General features: G+C 48.6%; 10 protein-coding genes across 10 annotated transcripts; 6 read left to right on the forward strand and 4 right to left on the reverse strand.

The window, feature by feature from the left end:
* Nucleotides 1-470: 470 nt before the first annotated feature.
* N7469_010659 (uncharacterized protein) lies at nucleotides 471-1,778 on the reverse strand (the record flags this gene model as incomplete). Its single annotated transcript, XM_056649564.1, has 1 exon — nucleotides 471-1,778. The coding sequence occupies one exon, from the start codon at nucleotides 1,776-1,778 to the stop codon at nucleotides 471-473; it is 1,308 nt and encodes a 435-aa protein (XP_056496695.1).
* A 556-nt stretch (nucleotides 1,779-2,334) lies between these two features.
* On the reverse strand, nucleotides 2,335-3,223 carry sod2 (superoxide dismutase sodB; the record flags this gene model as incomplete). Its single annotated transcript, XM_056649565.1, has 4 exons — nucleotides 2,335-2,425; nucleotides 2,479-2,546; nucleotides 2,602-3,008; nucleotides 3,100-3,223. The coding sequence occupies 4 exons, from the start codon at nucleotides 3,221-3,223 to the stop codon at nucleotides 2,335-2,337; spliced, it is 690 nt and encodes a 229-aa protein (XP_056496696.1).
* Nucleotides 3,224-3,489: 266 nt separating this feature from the next.
* On the forward strand, nucleotides 3,490-5,811 carry N7469_010661 (putative G-patch domain protein (TFIP11); the record flags this gene model as incomplete). The annotated part of the gene is made up of 1 exon (XM_056649566.1): nucleotides 3,490-5,811. The coding sequence occupies one exon, from the start codon at nucleotides 3,490-3,492 to the stop codon at nucleotides 5,809-5,811; it is 2,322 nt and encodes a 773-aa protein (XP_056496697.1).
* A 922-nt stretch (nucleotides 5,812-6,733) lies between these two features.
* N7469_010662 (uncharacterized protein) lies at nucleotides 6,734-7,357 on the forward strand (the record flags this gene model as incomplete). The annotated part of the gene is made up of 1 exon (XM_056649567.1): nucleotides 6,734-7,357. One exon carries the CDS (start codon nucleotides 6,734-6,736, stop codon nucleotides 7,355-7,357), a length of 624 nt encoding a protein of 207 aa, XP_056496698.1.
* Nucleotides 7,358-8,971: 1,614 nt separating this feature from the next.
* On the forward strand, nucleotides 8,972-10,058 carry N7469_010663 (VIT1/CCC1 transporter family protein; the record flags this gene model as incomplete). Its single annotated transcript, XM_056649568.1, has 3 exons — nucleotides 8,972-9,032; nucleotides 9,149-9,488; nucleotides 9,548-10,058. 3 exons carry the CDS (start codon nucleotides 8,972-8,974, stop codon nucleotides 10,056-10,058), a joined length of 912 nt encoding a protein of 303 aa, XP_056496699.1.
* A 267-nt stretch (nucleotides 10,059-10,325) lies between these two features.
* N7469_010664 (DUF4202 domain-containing protein) lies at nucleotides 10,326-10,913 on the reverse strand (the record flags this gene model as incomplete). Its single annotated transcript, XM_056649569.1, has 1 exon — nucleotides 10,326-10,913. One exon carries the CDS (start codon nucleotides 10,911-10,913, stop codon nucleotides 10,326-10,328), a length of 588 nt encoding a protein of 195 aa, XP_056496700.1.
* A 546-nt stretch (nucleotides 10,914-11,459) lies between these two features.
* Nucleotides 11,460-12,676, forward strand: N7469_010665 (cation diffusion facilitator family transporter; the record flags this gene model as incomplete). Its single annotated transcript, XM_056649570.1, has 2 exons — nucleotides 11,460-12,332; nucleotides 12,386-12,676. The coding sequence occupies 2 exons, from the start codon at nucleotides 11,460-11,462 to the stop codon at nucleotides 12,674-12,676; spliced, it is 1,164 nt and encodes a 387-aa protein (XP_056496701.1).
* Nucleotides 12,677-13,345: 669 nt separating this feature from the next.
* On the reverse strand, nucleotides 13,346-14,741 carry N7469_010666 (uncharacterized protein; the record flags this gene model as incomplete). The annotated part of the gene is made up of 5 exons (XM_056649571.1): nucleotides 13,346-13,764; nucleotides 13,847-14,462; nucleotides 14,521-14,569; nucleotides 14,632-14,677; nucleotides 14,732-14,741. 5 exons carry the CDS (start codon nucleotides 14,739-14,741, stop codon nucleotides 13,346-13,348), a joined length of 1,140 nt encoding a protein of 379 aa, XP_056496702.1.
* A 268-nt stretch (nucleotides 14,742-15,009) lies between these two features.
* Nucleotides 15,010-16,923, forward strand: N7469_010667 (phosphoribosylaminoimidazole carboxylase ADE2; the record flags this gene model as incomplete). Its single annotated transcript, XM_056649572.1, has 5 exons — nucleotides 15,010-15,475; nucleotides 15,540-15,637; nucleotides 15,709-16,297; nucleotides 16,356-16,667; nucleotides 16,727-16,923. The coding sequence occupies 5 exons, from the start codon at nucleotides 15,010-15,012 to the stop codon at nucleotides 16,921-16,923; spliced, it is 1,662 nt and encodes a 553-aa protein (XP_056496703.1).
* A 1,514-nt stretch (nucleotides 16,924-18,437) lies between these two features.
* Nucleotides 18,438-19,433, forward strand: N7469_010668 (uncharacterized protein; the record flags this gene model as incomplete). The annotated part of the gene is made up of 1 exon (XM_056649573.1): nucleotides 18,438-19,433. One exon carries the CDS (start codon nucleotides 18,438-18,440, stop codon nucleotides 19,431-19,433), a length of 996 nt encoding a protein of 331 aa, XP_056496704.1.
* Nucleotides 19,434-19,525: the final 92 nt, after the last annotated feature.

Consider the following 19,525-nt stretch of genomic DNA (forward strand, 5'->3'; position numbering starts at 1 on the left):
TACCTGCATTTTGAAGACTTTTCCTCTATCAATACTGCAGCAATCTAATCAATACTATTGATTAGATTGCTGCATTTAAGAAAAAGCCTATTATTGCTATATTTTGTTTAACAACCGAACAATACCTAACTATCCTCTTTCCTTTCGCCTCTTCATGAACCCGTGATTTTTGGCAACCAGGCCAGTTCCTCATCCCTAACTCCATTAACCACCGTTAGAACGCCAGATTCCGCCAAAAGAAAGAAGCTCAGAAAGACATTGTTTTGTAGTAAGCAGCGAAGGAACAAGAGTATGAAGGAGACTAGAAAACCCAGCCTCACAGCTAATACCAATCATTACCACGTTCTCCAAGTTTCTTCTTTTGTGGATTCAGAGAAATCACACGTTGACCAGGAAGCGCATCAGCAGTGAATGCAGCTTCGAAGATACTCGCAATGCCACGCTTGGCATAATGTGCGAAAGCATCATAATCATCGCGTATACCATTGATAGCCCCCCCACTCCAGATCTTGCGGGGATACACCATCGCCCAAGTCACTCCAACGAGTCACCACAATAGCTTGTCTGAAGGCACCAGGACTCGAACCACCGCGATCCTCAGTAAGTCTCACTTCAATCAGATATTCCGTCGGACACTCAGGGCACCGACGCATCGGCCTACAGAACCCGCACAGCGTAGTCAGGGCGTTGGGGTCAAACCCTTGTCCCTTCCAGCGATCCTTAACCTTATGCTCGAGCCCCTGTAGGCCGGCCGTGGCCCTTGGCTTGGGTATGTGCCCAAGTGCACACTTGCAAGCGGGCATCAATTCACCGTCACGCCAATGCGCGCAAGCAGAGAAGTAGGGCCAGTAGTCATCACGAGAGAAGAGAAGCATTCGTTGAGACGAGGGAGGTAAATCAGGCTGTGCAAATGTCTGACTGGTTACTCGCATCATCAATCTTCCTTCGTGAATATGGAACCGCGACGTAAACGACCAGCCATCCCGTTGCCAGCGTCGACCCATATCTTGAACGGGAATTCCATATCTCGGTCCAAATCGATGCGCGCGCATAACAAGTTGAACGAAGGAGAATGGAAGCACACGCCCATGTGTAATACGGTGTCTTGGCTGTGGTCTCAGTGCATTATACATATTGGCGCAATTGTAGAGCGGGTTAACAACATGAGCCGGCTTGAGACGTTCATGGCCTTCTTGCGTCCGGCGATGATACCGTAAACATGGATAGCAGAGTAAATGATGCGGTAAGGATTGATCAAGTCTCGCAAGAAACTCGGCCTTATAAGGCAAATTCTGCGTCGCATCCAGCGAAAGAAAGTACCTCGGTCCCAAACGGCGGTACAATGTGGTCGTCGTAATTGCCAAGCACGCCGCATCAGCCGGACTCAAGTACCAAGCTATAAGCGCCCACAACCGCCGTGGTAACTTGGCAATATCATTCTCCCCAGGTTCCCGATATTCACCACTCTCCCGCGCAGGTCCATAACTATCCATCGGATCCAACAAGCCAAGACTATGAATCATGGTCGTATAATCCTGACGTTCCCCCAATTGTGTATCCAGGTTCGCATGTACCTGTCTATATTTCTCCCGATGCAATTGCAATGGCGCGAGATTGGGCATTGGTGGTGGTTCTTCGGCACTTGGACATGCGGCCAGCCGCAGGTCGGTCGTGGATCGACTGCCTTTTCGGAGGGTTTGACGGGATTTCTTGGGTCGGAGCGCATTCGCAAATTTAGAGCGAAAGCCCTGCTTCTGGCCGGGACTTTCTGCTGACATGTTGGCTGGTGTATACTTGGGGAATCTCGAGAATTCTTCGAGTGAAGGTCGGTAGAGCCTAGAAGGTCGGTCCTTCTTGAAGACCCTTGGCGGGCTTACGTCACGGCCCGCATCGGCCCGGTGAGCCACATCTGTGGCGCGTACTAGGAGTTAGTCGATATAAACTTGTAATCAATTGAGAATACCTGGAGTTTCCTTACATTTAATTGTGTATGTGGACAAACTTGCATACTTATCTTCTTTTAAATCTTCGGGGGGGTTCGGAATCATTCGCCGGGCTTAGACCCGGCGATATAAGAAACCATGACAGTCAAAGACTCGAAGGTATCGTGGAAGTTGAACGTGAAGAATAATGTAAACCTTTATATTGGACTTGGAAGTCATAACCGGAGGGGCATTGGCATATTCAGAAAAGTCATTGTGAATAATGAATTGTAGTGTACATGGCATTAGGATATAAATACAAGACACCGCTTGTTACTATCTGATACGCATACTACAATTCAGGTAGATTCAGGTATTCATATAAAATCGCTTTCAAAATGGAGTGGCCTGCTTAAGCAGCAAAACGCTTCTCAACAGCCTTCCAGTTGATGACTTCCCAGATGGCCTTGAAGTACTCCGCCTTGCGGTTCTGGTATTGGAGGCTGCATAGAATGTTAGTTACTGATCCGGAAAAATTTTAGGTTGTTGGTCTTACTAGTAAGCGTGCTCCCAAGCGTCAATACCAAGGAGGGGCTGGAACTGGCCAACAACAGGGTCCTGGTTCTATTTATATGTTAACAAATGACCTTCAATATCCAAAAGAAGCCTGTTTACTTACAGCGTAGCTGCGGATGCTAATCTGGCCGGTTTGCTTGTCCTTAACGAGCCAAGCCCAGCCGCTGCCCTGGATACCAGCAAGGGCTGTGTTGACCTTGTTCTGGAACTCGCCGAGGCTACCGTAGGTGCTGTCAATGGCCTGGGCCAGGGCACCGGAAGGGGGCTCACCACCGCCAGCGCTCTTGGGGGCAAGGTTCTCCCAGAAGAGACTGTGGTTCAGGTGACCACCACCGTTGAAGTTGATGGCGGGCTTCAGAGCGATCTGAGCAGAGATGTCACCCTTGTGCTGGGCCTCTTGGAGCTGCTCAACAGCGTTGTTGTAGTTGGTGACATAGGTGTTGTGGTGGTTCTTGTGGTGGAGCTCCATGATCTTGCCGGAAATCGACGGCTCAAGAGCGCCATAGTCGTCTAAGATTCACATTAGTTCCTGAAGCTTCTCGAGTACTTTCCTCAATGATGAAAGTATCAGCCTGTGGATTCCGGACAGTATTCAACGTACAGGAGAGGTCGGGCAGGGTAGCCTTGCCGCGAGCAAAGCTCAGACCCGCAGCTCCGGCCTTGAAGGAAGAGGAAGCACCTGAGCGCAGGGCAACACGTGTAGAGTTGGCGAAGATGGCAGCCATTTTGTGTGATGAAAATTGGTAGGTTGAAGTGAGAAGAATTGGGAAGGGATACGTTCAATGGAGGAGAAAGTGAAAAAGAACGTGAGAAAGCCCGCCGAGCTATGAAGTAACCGAGCTTAACGTCATCTTGTTTTCGGTCGGATGGGAGTTTATCCGCCCCGGCTTCTCCACGTGAATTTCAGGAAGCTTTGATTGAACGAACAATCTGAGAATCATTGATTTCACAGATCTATTCCTACTTCGATTTGCGGGGCCAGTTTGGAGCTATGGAGTCGCCTTCGCCTCCGTATGCCGGCCAGAAGCGCAAAGTGGCCGACATGAGCTCCTCCGACGAAGAAGACACGCGTCCGACTACCGGCTTCCGTGGCTTTGCCAGAGCCCGCGATCCCGAATCACCTCCCACAATGGGTGGTTTGGGCAGCGCATCCCAGAATTCTCGAAACATGTCGAATTCAACGGCGGCGCCACCTCGAGGCGGATCAGCAGGTCGCGGTGGGAGGGGCGGCGGGGGAAACTCGTTCGCCGCACGAATGATGGCAAAGATGGGCTACAAGGAGGGTCAAGGTCTAGGATCCAGTGGCCAGGGTATTATCAATCCGATTGAAGCCCAAGCGCGTCCAACGGGTGCCGGTCTCGGCGCTGTTCGCGAGAAATCCAAACAAGCTCGCGATGAAGAGCGTCGAGAAGCCGAGCGCCGAGGCGAGACGATTGACGGCAGCTCCGACGAAGAAAAACGACGACGGAGGAAGAAGAAAGATGAACGCAAAACCGAAAGTCGAAGCGGCACAGGCACTCCGGTCGCTCGTGTCAAACCTCAATTCCGGACAGCACGAGAAATGGAAACTGATATGGAAGGGTTGGAGGTGCCAAACATTCTCAAGTCGCTTGTTGATGCTACTGGCAAGGAACAGCGAGTACTTACATCGACTGCTGGTTTGATGAAGTCACAAGACTTCGTGACTCAAGGAGAAGGAGAAGCATTGAAGATTGCTCGACGTGCGCGAAATGACCTTGAGGCCTTTGCGGACGAGTGGAAGGGCTTGACTGAGCGAAAGAAATTCATTGAAATCGAGGAAGCCCAAGTCGTAGAAGAATTCGACGAATATCAATCTCGAGTCAACCATCTTACAGGTCTAATTGCGGCTGTTCAAGAGCTGGACTTTTTTGAACATGATGAAAGCATTATATCCAAGGTTGATGAAATTACTGGTAAGCTCGAAGTCATGGAAGCAAAATACCGAGATGTCATGGATGAATATAGATTGGCGGAGGCCGCAGTTGCTGCCATCCACCCTCTATTCCGACAAGCCATGGAAGAGTGGGAGCCCCTCCAAAACCCTACATTCCTGGTATCAAATTTGAGTCGCCTCCAGCCGCTTCTCTCTCACCGTAATGAAAAGGAAGAGATTCGACAACGTCAATCAACCTCTCCATATGAGACTATGATTTATACATTATGGCTTCCGCGAGTGCGATCAGCCCTCATGAACGACTGGGATGTCTATGATCCTTCTACAGCGACAAAACTGATTATGGCCTGGAAACCCATTGTTCCACCGTTTGTTTTCGCAAACTTACTTGACCAGGTCGTCGTCCCCAAGCTCAGCGGTGCCTTAAAGCAATGGAAACCCCGGAGCAGCCGACGGCATCCATCTGAAAATGATGGACAATTCCCCTGGTGGTTATTCACATGGTTGCAATACTTGGACGACCGACACACCAACCCTCGACAACCAACAGGTCTCATGTCGGACGCCAAGAGAAAGTTCCGTGTGGTATTAGATTCCTGGAGCCTGCGCCGGGGCCTTGTGAACGGCATTGAATTGTGGCGAGATGCATTAGGACCAGAGTTTGAAGTGTGTTTGCGCAACCACCTACTGCCTCGGCTTGCGCGTCACCTTCGCGAGAACTTTGTCGTTAATCCACAAGATCAAGACCTAACTACACTGGAAGATGTCCTACGCTGGAAGGATTACTTCAAACCAAATGTGATGGGAATGCTGCTCGTCTCGGACTTCTTCCCCAAGTGGCATGAAATCCTGTACATCTGGCTCACGAATGATCCTAACCATGAAGAAGTTGGCGAATGGTTCTCCTGGTGGCAGACTCAAATCCCAGAAGAGATCAATGACCTTACTATGGTCCAGGATGAGTGGAATAAGGGTCTGCAAACTATGGATCATGCCTTGAACCTTGGAGATCGCGCGGCGACCGATTTGCCTCGCCCCGCACTTCCTACGCAGTCAGCACTTCCTTCGCGAGATGATGCTGTGGCCGAGGCAGCGGCATCAGCATCCGCATCAGCGCCCCCCCCAGCCAAGTCGCGGGTGACCAACGAAGAACCTGCATTCAAAGATATCGTGGAGAATTGGTGTATGGAACAGGAACTCATTATCCGCCCGTTGCGAGAGGCACACCCAAAGAATGGCTTACCTCTGTTTCGGATCACTGCGAGTGTCACTGGAAGTGGCGGCGTAGTAGCATACTTGCAAGGGGACGTGGTTTGGGTTCAAAATAAAAAGGCCAAGGATGTTTGGGAGCCGATGGGTTTGGAGGAACAATTGGTGGAGCGCGCAGAAGGCCGGTAGGGCCTCTTCTATAATCCACATATACATAGTAGGTACATAGACAACGAATGTATGTACAGTATGTACCTCGTACAGTATACCTGATACTTAATTTGTTACGACGTTATGTGTATTCCCGAAATTACATCACCTCATCTGCAATTTTTGAACGAACAAACTCGCCCTGTGACGTGGACTTCCTTTGGAGTGCAAGGCTGAGTCGACCCACCAAGACCCACGGGCGCATCCTCTGGGGGCGCTTCTTCCCGGCGCCATCAAATCATGTAAATATTCCAGTTGCTGAAGGGGGTCATTTCTTACAGGTTCAGTTGGTTACCAGGCAGATTCGATTGGACTTCATCTCGCCACAAAAGACGAGAGGTTTGCCAGGGACCAAACAAGAATAATAGTCCATCATTTCTGACGCCATCCGCGAGTTCGACGCAAGCCAAGACGCCCCCAAGAAGCTCCATGCGGCCGGGCAGTCCGCCTTAACCGGATCATCATTCATCTTTCCTTGTTTCGTGCTACCCCAAGTCTTGCAGCTCATTCACTGGCCCTGCGGCTCCTTTTGTGTCTTGGTTAAAGCACTGCCTGCTAGGTCTTTTGGGGGCGACCGTATTCTCATTGGCCGCATGAGTTCGGTGAAGGCAATAAGTCCTCCACAGCTGGTGCGATATACAAATCATATTTCGGCTTCAGCAGCAGGTATTTGCTCATTTGCCCAGAGAATGATGAGGGGGGTGATACATCTGTACATAATTTTAGACCGTCCAGGCAGGCGTGCTCAATTTCTGCATTGGCATGCGGCGGTATATAAAGAGACCTGCGTCTCTCGAACTCAACCCCAGGTTTTTGTTTGCAGCTATACACTTCAAGTTTGAAGAAAGTTCAAGCCTCTCGGGTACATCACGCCACAAATCCGATCTTTACTTAAGTCACCATGCACTCCAAGGCTGTCACTGCTCTTCTTTTCGCCGGTTTGGCGGCGGCTGCTCCACAAGCTACCGACTCTGACAACTCTGTCATCACGGAAATCCCCAGCAATGTCCAGAGCGAATTATATTCAGCCCTGCCGACCTCAGTGCAGCAGGAGCTAGCAACAAACCTCGGCGCTCTCCCCTCAGTCTGGAGCGAGTATGCCACTAATACTGAATGGCAATCGAGCCTGCCATCTGATGCTCAGAGCTGGATCAGTGGCGCCAAATCTTCCCTCTCTGGTAGCTCCTCTGGATCGGACTCTACTGCTACCGCTACAAATAGTGGTAGCACCATCCTCACAGGATCGTCATCTGCGACAGCCACTGAGACTGGCTCCACTGCCACAGGCACAAGCACCGCGTCGGTAACCTCCACCGTTGCGACAACTACTGCATCGACTACGGTTTCTTCCGGTTCCCAGACCGGCTCTCAGACTGCTAGCAGCAGCGGTGGCGCTTCCAGCAGCACTGATGCTACTGAATCTGGCGGCGAAACTTCGACTGGTGGTGCACCAGCTGCCACTGGCAATCTGGCCATGGGCTTGGCTGGTGCTGCCGGTATGCTGGGAGTGGCATTCGTCCTGTAAGGAAGATATATATTTTAGGATGGATGAATGGATCAATCTTTATGCGCAAAGCCTGCATTTCTATATCCATTACTCACTGATATTACCCATTTATTCCAAGAGCTAGTTGAAGCTATATGCTTCTAATGTGTTAGGGGTTTCGGATTCCTTTTGTCCTTGTTTATATCCTCTTGGAGTTATGGCTCACTCCACTGTATTTACGATAATTGATTCCCCATGCATCAATATGACCACATTCTTTGAATATAGTATCCATATATTAATACTTCCTTATTACAGTCGTCGTTACTCCGTGCTACTGAAATGGGGTGCCCTTGCGAAATTCGCGAATAAGGTGCCCACTGATCCGCAACGGTTCGCGTGTAAGGTGACACGAATAGTACTACTATGTGTCAGTGGTGGGGATACTACTTGTACTCGTCGTACCGAAGAGGAGTTACTGATAACCAGTTTGAGTATAAAGTTACTATTAGTATAATTACGTGGAACAACTAGTGTGCGTACTGCTCCTCATTTGTACTACATCAATAGATAATAGTTCGAGTTCCTTCAATCATAGTACTAGTATTGAGTCGCCAAGTTATGGCCGGTCAAGCTAGCCCAATTAAACTGCCATCTCATCTGTGCTCATATAGACACCTAACCTCCACTGGTGTAAATGGAGAAGTACTAGTCACTAACTCCGAGAATATCAAGGTCCGACGACGCCAAAGCGGAGCCCGCCCGACTGAACCATTCCGAAGCCCTATTTTCTTCCCGCTTTTCCAACCAAATCTTGAAAGCTCCCATCTCCACCAATCAAAGAATGACGATGTACCTTAAGAGCCCCACAAAGATCGCCGCATGCAGCCAATCACTTCATTGCCAAAGGTCAGCACGAGCAACATCACCAATCATGCCGCGTGGATTTGTCGTCACTTGCAGCTCTGGCGTATGGAGTGGCCTCCACAGACAACCTCAACGTCGGCCAGATCGTCTTTCGCTGACCTTTGTCTGGTCCCTCATTGGTGAATCATCATTTTATTGGAATGTATACCCATTTTTTTCGCCGACTTTCTCTGCACTAATCGATGGATTTTTCGCGTTTTCAGAGCGTTGAGGACCTGTGTAGCGTGTGGCCAAAAGAATGACCGTAAAGCTATAAGGGACGTGCGTGCGCCTCTTTCAAGTTGTATTAAGAATTTTTCCAATTCAATCCATTCCTGTCTCATATTCAATCCTTGTACTTCAAGCAAAAAGTACATATTCCTAGTTTTGATTCTTTCTACTCCACCATTCAAGACGGGTTCCACGACTCCATTCACGCCTGGCCTTAAAGACCGAGCCCCCCTCCCCCTTTTTATCGCTCAAGATTTCCTCAAATTCTTGATTATCTTCCTTCGCTTTCTCTACGGACTGCTTGTGGCGACTTCTCTGTCTTTCGTATAAACGTGAAACCTGACGCCAGGTTCCGTTGCCACAGCTTACATAGCTCGGGAATACCCTTTGATAGTCCAATAACCTCCGAACGAAAATTGGACTCAAAGATCGACACGACGCGCCAAGCGTGTTTGAATTATTTTGATTTGCTTTTTCGAAAAGAATCAGAACATAGCATAAAGTTGAACCGGCAGCATGGCTTTTCTCTTCATCAAGCAAAAATTGTTTCCTACACAACAATCCAATAAATCTTCCAGTGAGTCTATCAAGTTGCAATTCTTGCCTGTTTCGTTCTTTTAGACGAAGGAAGAGCGAGATGCACAAAGAAGAAAAAAGAAACTTCTACAATCAGTAGTACTAACCCATCCCGAGGCAAGCCTCTCCTCGCTCGTACAGATGACGATGAAACTCTTCGTGGCGGCGATTCCGACCAGGATCTCGAGTCCCAACGCTCATATGATACTTTCGGACGATGCGTGAGCAATGATGAGTCTACCACTAGCGGCAGCAGTACACGTTCGCGCATAAACCCTCGAATCGTCTCTGATGCAATCCTCGGTCTTTCGGACGGATTGACGGTTCCTTTTGCCTTGAGTGCAGGCCTTTCTGCATTGGGAAATACCAAAGTCGTCGTATTGGGTGGTCTGGCAGAGCTTGCAGCAGGTGCAATCTCCATGGGTCTTGGTGGATACGTGGGAGCCAAGAGTGAAGCGTAAGTCCATTCCAGATCGTGCTGGTCTTTGTTCATCAAACTAACAAGGAAATCTATAGTGAATCATATGAAGCCACTGTTCGTGAGACGCAACAATTGATCAAGAGTGACCCGCTTGAAACACAGTCCATGGTCCGCGAAACTTTTGCTCCCTATGGACTTTCTTCGACAGCTATTGAGGACATCACTCGTGATCTGCATGCTTCTCAGGATCGTCTACTCGAGTTCCTGTTAGCTTTCCACCACCGCGAGTCTGAGCCTGATTGCAATCAGGCTTGGATTTCCGCGATTACTCTAGCTTTGGGTTATTTTGTCGGTGGATTCATCCCCCTCATCCCCTATTTCATTGTGTCCCAAGTCATCACTGCTCTATACTGGAGTATCGGCGTTATGGCTATCACTCTCTTTGTTTTCGGATATATCAAGACTGTCGTTGTCCGTGGATGGCGTGGAAGTGATAATATCACCGCAGCCATTTGGGGTGGTGTGCAAATGTGTTTCGTGGGTGGTGTTGCTGCTGGTGCTGCAATTGGGCTGGTACAGCTCATTGACACTAGTGGTGCTCAATAAGCCTACCTGCAAGGGTCTTGGATGTTATACCATCCGTTAACGATTTCATGTGTCATCAAAAAAGCATTATCGGAGTTCTGTGGCTCTCAACTCATGACTCTATGAGTCTCATCAGCAAGCGATCATTCTCAGAATAACTTGAATAAACTCTAATCTATTTTTCATTCATTTCTCGCATCGTAAACCTCATTACATAGTAGTATATTGTGTATAGTGTCGGGGCGTAGTCAAGAACTGCACGCTTTGTTGTTTGAGTATGTAGATCATTCATCCCGCCAACGCCTTCTGCACGAGCGTCTGCGCCCTTTCCGATAACTCAAGCTTCAATGCCTCGTCCCGACCAGCAGGGGACATTTTACCCCAGGTCTTGCGCAAGATGTCGATCATCTTCTCCTCATCCCCAAGATCCTTCTCAAATTTATCAAATTGGTCATCCAAGAAGACTAAGCAGGCCACATCCTCCAAAGTTTGCGTATCCGGATCCCCGGCTTTCAGATCCGCCTTTTTGACCATAGCTCCAACACGTGTCGCCTCTTCTACAGAGTATCCAGCTTCAGTACACATCTCTTCTACCAACGCAGCCTGTCGTCGCTGTAGCCCCGCACGCCAGGAGTGATACCCTATCTTTGTAGCGGGGTAGGAGTTGCGTGGAACTTCCCAGCGACGGAGGTGCTGAGCACGAATAGCTAGGCGGAGGAGCTCTGGGGCAGTCGGGTTAAGCCGTTCGAGGTAAAAGGTCATTTTTTCGGCGTAGTGGAGCTCGTAGGGTTTCGTGGTATTATTGACGGTTATTATGTTCGGGTCGTCTTTGTGCGCCGCATCGATACGCTCCAGGGCGCGGTCATATTTCGACATTATGAGACAAAATTGAGCTTCAAGAATTGATTTATAAGATGACCAGGTGCGCTTATTGAGGCTGAGTGGCCGTCTCTACCAAAGGAAGATTCGTAATGAAGAACTTGAGAGTGCTGCGGTGCAGATTAAGTGCGTTCAATCGATAAGGTTGGTGGGGTCATCCATGATGATTTCCACCAATGGAAATATGCCATCGCTGATTGGCTCTGGTGAAGTATACCCGGCGTCAAATGCCACCCACCCATTTCACCTGGACCCCCTCGTCAAGCATACCCAGCTTCTTCCTGTTCGATGATATCCCCCGCTATGAGGCCTTGCATATGGAGCCCGAGATTTATGGGTGAGAATGGCAACATCAATCATTAACCGAATTGGACATTGCCAAGATATTGGCACGACTCAGCCATCCTTGGCATCAACATCCCTAAGTGAGTCAATTTTTATCTGATCAGATTTGATCAAAGTTAATCAAGGTAGGTCATTCACAGACCTGAATCAGAAGCTGCAAAGTTTCAAAGAGAATCCTTCAAAATACACTCGTCCAAAATGGAGACGGATCCCTTGAACCTTCAGCAATACAAGGCGGAGATCTCGCAGAAGAAGGGCTGGCTTCCTTTGCCCAACCAATCCAATGAAAAGGTCAACAATTTCTACATCGAGCAGAATGAACTCATCGACGGATTTCTCTCCAGTGGTGATGAAGAACGCCAAAAGGCCCTGGATACTGCCGAGAATGGTGGTAAGGTGAAGCTTGCTGTGCGGGCTAGTTTCGTGGTCAATTTCTGCCTTTTTGTCATTCAACTTTACGCAGCAATTTCCACCGGGTCCCTTGCACTCTTCGCCACGGCTGCAGATGCCTTCATGGATCTCGTCTCATCGATCGTGATGCTCGTTACCTCCCGCATGTCTACCCGCCCCAAGCCATACAAATATCCAGTTGGACGCCGCCGCATCGAAACAATGGGAATCATCATGTTCTGTGCGCTGATGACGGTCGTTGGCGTGGAGCTGATTGTTGAATCAGCCAAATCGCTTGCTGAAGGAGAAACGGAATCTAGCCAACTCAAGTTGATCCCCCTGATCTGCGTGGGAATCGCAATATTCTCAAAATTCTGCCTTTTCCTATATTGCTTCAGCCTCCGTCGGTACCCCGCAGCCCGCATTTTTTATATCGATCATCGTAATGATCTTGCTGTCAATGGATTTGGTCTGTTGATGTCGATTGTTGGAAACCGTCTTGTGTGGTATCTTGACCCCGTTGGTGCTTGTTGCATTGCTCTGCTCATTCTGTTCTCGTGGGTCTCGACTGCGTTCGAGCATATGTGGCTTGTCGTGGGGAAATGTGCACCCAGAGAATTCGTCAACAAGTGTATCTATGTGACGATGACCCATGACCAGAGAATCCAAAAAGTGGATACCGTACGTTCTTCAGAATCATCAAAGCTATAAGAATCTATTACTAATACTCGTAGTGTCGAGCCTACCACTCCGGTCAACAACTATATGTAGAAGTTGATATTGTTATGGACCCCGAAACTAAACTGCGAGAGTCTCATGATGTTAGCCAAGAGCTGCAGCGTAAGCTTGAGGGACTCGCAGATGTTGAGCGGGCATTTGTGCATGTGGACTATGACTACTCCCACGACGTTCATGAAGAACATAGGCCTCTCTATGATCCTGATGGCACAGGATCATCGATCCGTGAACTGGTGAAGCGGTTATGGACTCGACGTGATGAGAGAGAAGAAAGGGGTGGGGTGTGAGTGAAGATAGCCCTGGACCATCCTTGTATATCGTACAGAGACTTGGCATAAGCGTAGTACTTCTTAAAGTACTGACTAGAAGATATAACTATAAGAACTAGTATAGGTATGCGTCTAGGGCGCCTTGGCTACCGACGAGAATTGATTGCAGTTGCCAAGATCTTGTTTTCGTTGCCAAGGTGGGCGGAGCATTCAATGTTTTCTTCTTATATAGAATTTATGTTGCTTAGTTCCGCCATATACGAATATTACTAGCAGTAGGACGGGGTCATCGCGGGTAGAACAAGCAGTATAGTAGAAAAGCAATGTATCGAAGATTCAATTAGTACTCTACCCCGACGTAGTAAAACCCAGTTTAAATCAAATCATAATCATACTAGTATTGACATCGAGGAGAGAATCTTTCTTTGGCCATTCAATTCCATCCAATGTGATTAATCCCCATATACAAATTTATGCAAGGACCTTGCAATGGCTATCCATTATTATTCTGATTCCTCGGACGACTGTTAGACAATCTTAGAATCGTCTGCAAGCTTCCAATTTGCACAAAAATCTTGATCAAGGAGATAATGAAAAATCCAACAAATATGGCAAAATTCGTGACTCATAATGCTGTAAACAAATTTAAAAAATCAAAGCCATACATGGCACGCTTCTTTCGTTCGTTTATTTATCCAACGCATTGGGGGACTCTGTAGCTGTCTCATCATCTCCCTTATCTCCCTCTGCCTGGGACTGATCCCCTCCAAGATCAATATCTCCATCCTTATCTGTCGTTTTTGGTTCCGCCTGGGCTAAAGAAGCAGCGTCTTGGGACTCAGAGTTTACGATAGCATCTTTGCCTGCACTCTGGGGTCCTTGTTCATCAAGTGTCATCTCCACGCCGTGTCCATCTTGCAAACCCATATCCTCAACGCCCAAAAGGGCGGGTCCACGGGCGTGAGGTAGTTCCTCAGCTGAATCTGCTGGCGGAGAGCCAGCTGTGGCTGCATTATCTCCATTTGGAACCTCAGACATGGGATCTCCTGCGGTGATTGGAACATCGCCTATTTCCAAGTTCTGGGCTTCTGTGGGCACTGGATCTTCTGGGTGGGTGTTAGTCTAATAATCACGGATCTTCCTCTACGCGGGAGAAGAGCTTGGGCAGCCGAGAATTGGTTCACATACCATCTTCTAATGGGTCCACGCCCTCAGAAGTGAAGGAAGTGTTAGTCAACCACGGGATCGGGGTGAGAAGCGCCCCACCCAAGGATTCGTCGCTTCCCAGGCTGTGCGCATAGTCAGGAGCAAGATAGGTCCCAGCGCTGTTGCTCGGCTGAACAAATCCGTTGGGCTGGGTGTTTGTATTTGCCGGCGTGGTGAATGGGAAGATGCTCGCGTCGCTGGTCACAGATATGACGCGATCCACAGCACGCAGATAAGCAGGCAATGTTCGGTAGTGAGCGGTCGGGCGAAGGATAAGCTCAGAGAATCTCTGAATGGTATGTGGTGGTTTTCGCATGAAAGAAGTCTGGATGGAAGAGCGAATAGAGCCTAAAAGCAGCGCGAGTTGGGGAGGAAGGGAATCGCTGGTTTGCGAAGACGATTGGATGTGCGAGAGTGAAGTGGCCGTCATCTGTGGCTGTGAAGTGCCCTGATTGTCATCCGGAGCATCGTTCTCTTTATTGCTACTCTCTGGAGCTGTAGTATTGGTATCTGTCTGCTGATGTAGAGATTGCGCGGATGAATTGGGTTCAAGAGATCGCGGGGGCATCTTGGGCATAGGAAATACGTTTTGCACGATCTGGATGAACCTATTAACATCCCGATATCTGGAGATATCTTGCTCGGTTCCAACATACCTGTTCAAGTCGATCTAGTATAGGTTCAACCATAGCAGCCCATTTGTCACTTAATTGAATGATCAGCCTCATGTCGTCCAAGCACGCCATGTTTTATGGCTAAACACATACTGGTTGATCGAGCCGCCATTGGCGGCCTGTTCCAAGGCTTCTCCATCTATAGAGACAATGTCAGTCCTGTCCGCGCATATCAAATGTCAATAAAACTCACCCAAAGACATTTTGGTGTTGGAGAGCTAGAATTGCGGCACAGCTGTGATGGGATAGTGACTATGGCTAGGGCGGTGAAATGTACAGCTTTTCATTGGCCACATCTACATCTTATCGATAGCGATTTCGGGGCAAAACTCACCCACGTGACTCTCCAATTTTCGGCGGGGCAAGAGCGATGAGTCTTGAACGCACCTTCCTTTCCTCCAGGTTATACCTGTTACCGCCCCGACATTCACTTTCAGTTCCTCTCCGCCGTCTCTTCGATATCCCGACACAATGTGGAACTCTCCCAAAGTGGGAATTCTTGGCGGTGGCCAGCTGGGTCGCATGCTCGTCGAGTCAGCCAACAGGTTGAACATTCAGGCCAATGTTCTGGATGCTGAGAACTCCCCCGCCAAGCAGATCAGTTTCCACGATGGTCATGTCACTGGCTCCTTCAAGGAGCGGGAGGCAGTCCGTCAATTGGCCAAATCTTGCGACGTCATGACGGCCGAAATCGAGCACGTTGATACCTATGCCCTTGAGGAAGTCGCGTCTGAGGTCCGAGTCGAACCGAGCTGGCAAGCAATTCGCACAATTCAAAACAAATTCAACCAGAAAGAGCATCTGCGCAAGTACGGTATCCCCATGGCGGACCACCGTGAGTTGGTTGAGAACACACCAGAGGAACTGGCTCGGGTCGGAGAACAACTGGGTTACCCAATGATGCTGAAGTCGAAGACGATGGCGTATGATGGACGCGGTAAGCAGCCGTCAGGCTTTCAGACTATTATGATATATCGCACAGGATACTTACAACTCCCTAGGTAACTTTCGCGTGAACTCCAAGGCCGATATCCCTGAGGCTCTCGAGGCCCTCAAAGACCGGCCATTATACGCCGAGAAGTGGGCATACTTCAAGATGGTGCGCAAATACCCAATTTCCATTTCCGCCCTTTTCTTCACTACATAATATCTAATATATCTCCGTTCCAGGAATTGGCTGTCATGGTTATCAAGACCAAGGACGAAGTGTTGTCATACCCCACCGTGGAGACGGTTCAAGAAGACTCTATATGCAAGTTGGTCTATGCGCCGGCTCGTAATGTACCCGAGGCTATTAACAGAGAGGCACAGGCCCTCGCAAGAAAGGCAGTTTCCGCGTTCGAGGGCAAGGGTGCCTTCGGTGTTGAAATGTTCCTCCTTGAAGACAACAGCCTCATGCTGTGCGAGCTTGCTAGCCGGATTCACAACTCAGGTCACTACACCATTGAGGGATGTGCTCTCTCACAATTTGACAGCCACATTCGTGCCATCATGGACCTCCCTATTCCCGCCAAGAGCCTTGAAATCCGCCAGCCCTCTATCATGCTCAACATCATCGGCGGCGCTACGCCCGACTCGCACCTGAAGGCCGCCGAGTCTGCACTTTCTATCCCCAATGCTAGCATCCATCTGTATAGTAAGGGAGCCGCCAAGCCTGGACGCAAAATGGGGCACATCACTGTGACTGCTGCCACCATGCATGAGGCCGAGACGATGATTCAGCCTCTGATTGACGTTGTGGACGATATGCGGGCCCAGCGTACTGATATCAAGACCAAGGCGCAAAAGTCTGGACCCTCAAAACCCGCCCCCCCAAGTTGCGGTTGTTATGGGATCCGACAGTGATCTTAAGACACTTGTGCCTGGTCTGAAGCTGCTGCAGAACTACTTCGGTATTGAGCCTGCTGTTGAAATCACTTCGGCCCACCGGACGCCGGATTACATGGCGGAGTACTCGGCCGAGGCCGCGTCACGAGGCATCAAAGTCATCATCGCTGCTGCTGGCGGTGCCGCTCATCTTCCCGGCATGGCCGCCGCCCACACTGCTCTTCCTGTTATCGGGGTTCCTGTCAAGGGCAGCTCCTTGGATGGCGTCGACAGCCTCTACAGCATTGTTCAGATGCCGCGCGGTAAGTAACTACAAGTTGATTTGATATTCCCTACCCAGACTAATGTATAAACTTTTCAGGTGTCCCCGTGGCAACTGTGGGTATCAATAACAGCATCAATGCGGCGCTTTTGGCAGCCCGCATTCTGGGGTCTTTTGACCCAAGCATCCAGCGTAAGGTGGAGGCATATGCTGAAGAGGCACGTGCTGAAAACATGGAGAAGAAGGGTACTAAGCTCCGCGAGCTGGGCTGGGAAAAGTACTTCGAGCAAATGTAAAGAATCTATCCTTTTAGATCTTTAATTGTGAAGATCTCCTGCTCGATGTCACAGGTTTGTCAAGAATATTTTGTTTTCTACCAAAAAGAGGAGTCAAGAAGCTTGCAAGAGGATTTTTTGTGTGGATTTCTCTATCATGCATCGCTTTCCCATGTTTGACGCTTGAATTTATAGAGGATTACTTTCCTACGAGATTTTTAGACGACAATGAACGATATATCCCAATTTGTTAATAGAGTACATCAGCATATTACATCATGACTTTGTGGTCTATTACTAACACTAGTAATGGTATTTGTTCTCGAACGACTTTCATTACTATCTAGATTATTCTTATTACAGGTGCTAGTGGATACCGCAGTATCTGTAGAGTGCATCTTGAATACCGAACGTCGGCCGGTGTCCGAGTTCATTCTAGGTTACATAGTATGTATAAGAATATGTCTAGCTTTTGCCGAATCCTATCAGCCGACAACTTCTCATGGACATTCGTGGTTCAAGCAAAGTTAAAGATGGTGGGTCAACGCTGATTGGTTGAATGGTCGGAGTATACAACCCGCATTGGTGAATTTGCCCTCGCATTATCTTGGTGTCTTGACACACTAAGTGTAGAATTACTAGAATAGCTACTTAATTTTTCATTAGTAATTGCTATTCGTTGTATAAGTACTCCGTACATTCAGCAGTATTACAGTTAGATTGGCATGCTGGGATGTACAACGTACAATTTATAGACTAACTATCCAGCGTAATGGACATTCTCTTATCTTTGAGCACTGACCAGCCGACGCCTCATTGGTGGGAAATGGCATCAATTGGGGACTTTCACATGAGCTACCGTCTGTACAATTTCCCGTAGTATTATAAAGTATTTGATGCACAATGAGCCGAATCATCTTTTACTCGAGAGAAAAAGGTATAACTTGACATCTGTTTTATGTTAGCTCGTTAACTGCAAGTGTAGATATGTATACTTCACACTTATACCAAATGGGAAGGTCTCCAACCTCCTTTTACAGTACTAGCCGTTATCGGGGCCCAAGCAATTAGCGTTTCCAAATTGTTGGGTTCCCCTCACGCGGTTCACCTATCGCCGTTCGCTCGCGGGTCGCCTCCATGATTTGTCTCCACAATATCGATCCTTTAGACCAATCGTACTCGGTTTAAATCGACTACGGGGTTGGTCATTATCTTGCAGTCCCGCCGCCTCCTTGTACCTTTTTCGCCTCACATCTTCTTTCCCTGTGTCTTCTCGTCCTGACCATGCTGTTCTAGTCTTTTTCTCAACCTCATATACATATCCAAATCCCCTCGCAAACTCCATATACTACTACTCATTTATCTATACTACATCTGGATAACCATTTACGCATCCCCCTTATGCTGCCAAGTCAGCCATTGACTTGGGCGAGTACGAATCTGATGAATTGCTTGTAATCGCCAACTTCTCAAGTTGAAAAACACACCCGGTCTACCCTTCTCCGCATTTGTCCGACGGCAGAGAATATGCCCTTATGTCCGACGGCGACATTTACGGCAGCAATTACGGCTTAGCCGCACGCTCGACTGCTAGTCAGATTGCTGAGAGAACTGCTGTCGCGTGCCTCATTGCCATCGCTTGGTACAACGCATTAGAATTGGTCGTTCTCTGCTTCACCACTTTCAAACGATATGGCGGCTGCTACTTTTGGTGCCTCCTTGTTTCCTCAATTTGCATCATTCCTTTCGGTCTGGGATACATTCTCCTCATTTTCAATGTCTATACCAACCTTTTCCCCGTGGCCATGGAGCTCATTGCCTGGGTGGGCATGGTGACGGGTCAATCATTGGTTCTTTGGTCCCGTCTGCATCTCGTTGTCCATAGTCCAACCGTCCTCCGCTGGACTCTCGCCATGATAATCGTCGATGCGATCGTTTTCCACGTCCCTGCATCCGTTCTCGAACTCGGAAGTCACTCCAATAAATCTGCCCTCTTCACCCCCGGATTCAATGTCTTCGAGCGCATCCAATTGATCGCCTTCTCCCTCCAAGAGGCCATCCTATCTTTGATATACTCCTGGGAAGCAGTCCGACTTCTAAACCTCCGTCCAAGGGGTAATTATCGAGGAACTCTGGTTCAGCTATTGGTAGTCAACCTCGCGATGATCTGCATGGATGCGGCGATTATCGGCCTCCAGTACTCGGATCTCTTCGACGTCCACGTTTCCCTCAAAGCCTTCGCCTATAGCGTCAAACTCAAATTAGAATACGCCATTCTTGGCAAGTTGGTCGATGCCACCACTCAGAAATTCGGCAGCACCAATTCCAACCCAACAGATCTATCGGATTTCGTGGATCTTTCTCTTCATAACAACAATCAACCACCGGCAGATAGTGACAGCCAGGCACGAATATGTGACACCCCGGAGAATATTGCGTTACAGCGAACGCGTGCATCATCGAAATTATCTTCTGATGGTCGAGTAAGTGAGACTGCGACGCCTGATTCAAGTCCAGGGGTCTTGCGATGATGATATAAATGGATATAAATGTAATTTACCCTATAACGATCTGTATAAAACGCAATACCATATGTATATATTCTGCTCATATTATCCTTTGC

The sequence above is a fragment of the Penicillium citrinum genome (genome assembly GCF_028827155.1).
Source record: "Penicillium citrinum strain IBT 23319 chromosome Unknown utg000009l:1.0-4274883.0:1.0-4276374.0, whole genome shotgun sequence".
Classification (NCBI taxonomy): Eukaryota; Fungi; Ascomycota; class Eurotiomycetes; order Eurotiales; family Aspergillaceae; genus Penicillium; species Penicillium citrinum.